Genomic DNA, 5,615 nt, shown 5'->3' with positions numbered 1-5,615 from the left:
TGCAATTTGATAGATATTATTACCAATAATATCCTTGGGCTGAATGGGATTTTTACCTTTGATGTCTACTGTTTCTGATGGTAAACTCTCACGGATCAAGGACTATATTTTATTTCTTTTATATTGTGACTGACACAGACAGGGCATTCAAAGAGTCACTTAATAAATGCTCTCAATATTGATTATCACAAGCTGTTTAGTCCCATGTTTAGGATTTTACATCTTTTCATAGAATTATTTGTTTACTGTGCCTTCTGAATAATAGCAACTAGTATCTTCTTGAAATATAAGTAGTTCTAGTAATTTATATCATTAGTATCCCTACAGCATATTCGCTGACTACAATTTTTAAGTTTCATTTGAAATATCAAGATAAGATTTGGGCCAGATTCCAAAATAAATTTTTTTTATTCCATTTCTACTATCACTTTCTCCTTTTAAACTATCTTTACCCTGTAAAACAAAAATGAAATTTGCTAAATATATTTAGAAGCATGGACTTAAAGCTAGTATAGGCAGGATACAAGGTGCTATGACTTACCCTTCCAAAACATAAAATACTTACGCGTCTGTAGTCTTTGTACACCCATTTAGATTTAATACTTCAATGTTTCTACAGTTTTGTGCAAAGGTTCTTTACAGGAAAGAAACAGAGTAAAAGGTGTGAAATGAAATGGGCACAATTCTAAGCATTAGAAAAAGTTATTACTGGTAATACTGGTTGTTTCTACAAAAGTAGTTCATGATTACAAATAATTTTCAACTATAAACTTTTAAATGTTGGTCTTTTTTGTCAACCAAGGTTTAAATTACCTTAACTTTCAGTAAACAAACAAAATTTACTCAAGGTTCTAAAGAACCATTTATGATGTGGAAAATCTGGCTTTTTTAGAGTGGACACTTGTTCTTGTTTTATTCTCAAAAGCATATACTCTACTACTGAATATTTTTGTGTTCTAAGCAATCTATGTGTGTTTGAGTTCAGAATAGCTTAAGGAAAGCTATAACTGCCTTTATAAATAGCTTAAAACCATTTTAATCTTTTCTGGGTGAGATAATGTTTTCTTTACTTCAGTCAAGAATATCAGTTAAAAAAAAATCAGTTGATCAATAGTTAAGTTCTTACCTTAATGCATTGTCTCCTACCCCAAGACACCCACGAAGACTTAATTTTCGTAAAAAGCCTCCACATCTTTTTGAAATATTCTCCACTACCCTGCCCTGTAAAAAAAGACATGTGAACAAAAAGATAAGACACCACACTGTTTTTGAAAAGAATCCATCCTTATTTTCAATAATTTATTAAAAAAAAAAGAAATTTCTACTCATTTTAAAGACTTAATAGGAAGACTTCGACTTACTGTGAGAGAGCTTTCCTAATTAACCCATCTACCTGAAACATGCCTAAACTCTACATTGTTATTTATTTCATTCAATTGGTAAGATATTCTATATTTGAGGAAGAGGTGCTCTGTAGTTCTCTTGGGCCACTGTCTTAAGGTAAGATGCCCTCCTGGTTAAATTGCAGCTACTGAAGGATATTAACTCTATTATTTCTGTATCCTTTCCAAAGTGTTTACTACAGTACTCTAAATATAGCAAAGACTCAATGAACACTAAATGAAAGCTTACTGAATGATTTTGTGGGCCATGTTGCTTTAAACATTTACATCCATGAAGATGAAAGAATTATGAAAAACAAAATTCTAGCTTAATGTCAGTAGGCATTATTTTAAAAGTACTTTTTGAAAATAATGGAAAGTTCATGAGAGGCTTTTAAAAAACTTCTTACATGGATCCTTAAGACAATTAAGTTCCACTGGAACTTAAAAAAAATTTTTTTTAATCTAAATGTAAATCTTATTTAATCCTTATAACACAATGAGAAATATATTATCTCTACTCTCCTGGTGAGAAAACCAAGGATCACAAAGCTTGAATTCAGGTTAAAATAATTTACACTTAAGCCATTATGCTTCTCCATTTTAGAAATAATAGGCAATACTAAGATAAAATATGGGGAAGAAGTGAGAAGGGGAAAAAATCTCTCCCCAGCAAACATAATTCAATAAATGACTTTGACTATTCTTTTTTTGTTCTCCACAAGAACTATGATCTGTAAGCTTCCCAAGAATCAAAATGCTCATCTCAAGAAAAATTTATGCAAATGTCATATATCAACAAGTTAACCTGACTTATTCTTTAAGAAGCAAGTGCAAAAAGACTTCTTTAAAATTAACAAACACAGGTTCACATATCCACCAGAAAAATAAAAACGAAAATTTTTTAGTGCTATTAATACAAATAATTTAGTATTATTTCAATAAAATAATTCTTCTCATTCTCAAAAACTGAATAAGCTCTTGAGAACACTGCAGGCTTCAATGAAGTTCATATGCACAAAAATTAATAGTTTCTCTCTCCTGGGAAAGGAGGTTTATATGGTTGGGGCTAATCTGTTCTATGCTGTAATTACATTCTAACGAGAGAAATGGGGCCACACACCACATAATTATACCTCAATATCCCTCTGGAAATCAAACAGGTCAATTCGCTGCCAGTTACTGCCATCCAGAGCCAGAACATTCCAGGCCTATTTTGAAGAAAAAGAGACAGAATGAGCAGAAGCTGGAGAAAAGCCAGCAATATCCAAGTTCACAATTCAATCTACTAATGATTGAAATTTATCAAAACACTGCTTAGCACCACCCCCCCCAACTCCCAAAAAGTCTGCCTTATTTCTTATTCATACTTTATTCTCCAATTAGATTATCTCATAAATGAGCAGGTACAGAAACTAGTAGCTACAAAAGATTTTAATTTAGGGAGCTGGGGAAAGGACAGGTTGTGATAAGTATCATAGCCAGAAATTTTTCTAAATGGAAGATTCTAGTTTCTAATCTCAAAATGAGATAGTCCAGCTGATGAGAAGCAAGTCTGTTACTCTATCCCTCAACTAGGATCAAGATAAGGTGAAACTAAAGAAAGAGGACAGTACTCTGAATATTGCTATGTTCAATATATATTTGAAATCCACAGCATCACTTGGTTGAACTTGAAACTGTGATATAATGACCTGGGACTTAGAAAAGACAGGATAATTTCTCCACATACATGATAGAGCCTTAACGCTTTCCTCATTACCAATCTGTTCACTCAGAGATGTTTTTCAATTGGTCATCTTTCCCTCTAATTTGATTTGGTGGTAATTTTAAAACAGTGAAAGTTTAAGATTTCTCATACATTCTTCAGTAAGCTACAGAGAGGCAAGAAAGTTTTTAAGCTTTTCAATTTTTCCGGATTAGGTGAAAAACGACACCAGTAAGAATTAATTTGTTGTGAATCATTCCGTATTTTAATCAAAAAGCCTTTTAAAGTATTCCCTTTAAAGTGTAAACAAAAGTCAATATTGTTGAGTTATAAACTCAGAATATCATTTCTTACTATAACAACTAAAACACAGATTTGATACTAAAATTTTAAAAAGGAAACTGTGTGACAGATACCCTGGGACCAATAAGTGTATCCACAATCAGCAAGAAATATGTCAGTGTATGAAAGTAAACAAAGTTATTCTGGAAATCTTTCAGGTTTTCTCTGGAGTTAAATGTTACTTTTCCTTTTTGTAGCTTCATATTTTTCCAATGGTATCTTAAACGGTTAGCCATGGAGACAACAGATAAAACTTTTAAAGATCATGTTTATTAGATCCTTGGGTTGAATATACCTCTGCTATGATCTGATATTTCTCATTTCCTTATACTACTTTTTCCAGCAAGCAGGAAACATGCCGAACAGAAAAAAATTAGGAATAACAGGTTCTTCTCCAGAGTCTCTTTTTTTAAACAGATTAAATACTTCAAGTTTAGTAAACAATAACTACTGATATACTAACTATCCAGATTCAATGAAATTGGTATTGTGCTTCCTTTTAAATTAAAACATATTGAGAAGAAAAATCTGCAAATGAAAACAATTAAAACTCATTCAAATCAACATCCCCGAGACTCTGCAACTGAACAGATTTAGACTCAGGTCTGGGTATTCTGTTTCTCAATGATGACCTCGGTTTCATGTGGAAAAATAAAGGAGACCCCACTCATTTGTACCAGCCATGTCTGGAGCAACCACTCAGGTACCAGGGACATAATTAGAAATCATGAAAATACTATTGATTGTTTCCAGAATAGCTGATAGAGTATGGTTTTGGGGATGTAGAAATTACATTAAAGCTGGCAAGACAAAGTGAATTTTTTATGGCAAGTGAGTTTTTTGTCTTTTTTTGAGGAGAGCAGTGTTGGTAATTTGAAGGAAAACCTAGGTCTACCTCCAAACACAATACTCTATGACATAATCAAAGTACATATCCAGCACCTAGGATTGTACCTGGTATATAGTAGATTCTCAATAAATAGCTGTTAAATGAACAAGCAAAAAGCCATTGTCCAGTTTATAAAAAGATAACTGTAGGTGCTCACTCATTTTATTAATTATTATATATCTGTATAACAGAAGAGACGATGAATGGTTCATAAAGCAATTTTCCCACAACAGAGATCCTATTCTTTGTATTAGTGATAGCCAATAAGATTGTTTCACTGTTTTGTCACAGCAATGTCAAACAACAAAAATGGATAATTAAGTGTTTGTAGAAGCTAACTTTTGAGTTTGAGCTATACTTTTTTAAAAATTAAATTCTATTATCTTTTGAGGAAAGAATATGGGGAGGTAATATGAAAATTAGACCCTCGAAAGCTGTCTGTGAGTATGTGTCCATAAACTGAACTAGGAAAACATCATAAAACACTGTTTTATTACAATTCTGAGTAGAGCTTCACCTTTTAATTTGCATCCCAACCTTTTCCTTGAAAATGTTTCCTGTTTGTATTATATAGTCAAAAGTTCCAAAAATTAAAGACAATATATGTTGTAGAACTGTAGAATTACATGGATTTAGGTTATGCCATGGGTGAAACACCATCCTTTGAAACATAACATACAACTAACACCTCAAGTAAATGGTCTGCGTACTACAGAACCTGGAATCATCAGTGGCAGGAAGGGGTGCCCCTCCAATCATGTCAACCATTCTTACCCTGGAGACCTGAGCACAGCGACACAAGGTAACAACATCGAGAAAAGAAAATATCCTAAAAAGAGATAGAGACAAACTTTATTATATGATAAAGTCGAGAAATTTACAAAGAAAATATTGACCATAAAAATATAGGGTGAGAAAATAATCTTTTTCTTGATAATGTATGTATAAGTACCATACAAGGTCAATTACTTTCATTGAGGGATGAAAAATGTTTCTGATACAATTTTTTAAAGTAAAAAATGATTCACACTTCTGGTTGTCAAAATAAAATAGGCGATGGGAGGAATACCTTTATAAAGAATTTTACAGTTATAAAGGAAAAAGATATAATAATAACACCTAAAAAATAGCAACTATAAAATGTTAAGTCTCTATTTAATTCTAATTGAGGAAATGATATAACTCGTTTAACATATCAATGTTAGAAAACACTGCTTAGAATTTTTCTCAGTCTTATAGAGGTTAAATATTTATTTTGAACTACTGTTATTTGAAATAACTTATTTGAATAAAG

General features: G+C 31.9%; 1 protein-coding gene across 4 annotated transcripts in view; it reads right to left on the bottom strand.

Moving 5' to 3' along the window:
- The window catches only part of FBXL20 (F-box and leucine rich repeat protein 20), a 78,024-nt gene that overhangs the window by 22,276 nt on the left and 50,133 nt on the right, over positions 1–5,615 (bottom strand). For all 4 annotated transcript variants that reach the window (XM_006924713.3, XM_025041692.1, XM_015599297.2 and 1 more), the window contains exons 3-6: positions 5,096–5,150; positions 2,519–2,593; positions 1,127–1,221; positions 566–634 (exon numbers count right to left, since the gene is read on the bottom strand). In XM_006924713.3, coding sequence (XP_006924775.2) covers positions 566–634; positions 1,127–1,221; positions 2,519–2,593; positions 5,096–5,150 — 294 coding nt within the window. The remainder of the gene's footprint in view (positions 1–565; positions 635–1,126; positions 1,222–2,518; positions 2,594–5,095; positions 5,151–5,615) is intronic.

This window comes from Pteropus alecto, unplaced genomic scaffold (genome assembly GCF_000325575.1).
Source record: "Pteropus alecto unplaced genomic scaffold, ASM32557v1 scaffold98, whole genome shotgun sequence".
NCBI classification, from domain to species: Eukaryota; Metazoa; Chordata; class Mammalia; order Chiroptera; family Pteropodidae; genus Pteropus; species Pteropus alecto.
This window is presented reverse-complemented; position numbering and strand designations above follow the sequence as displayed.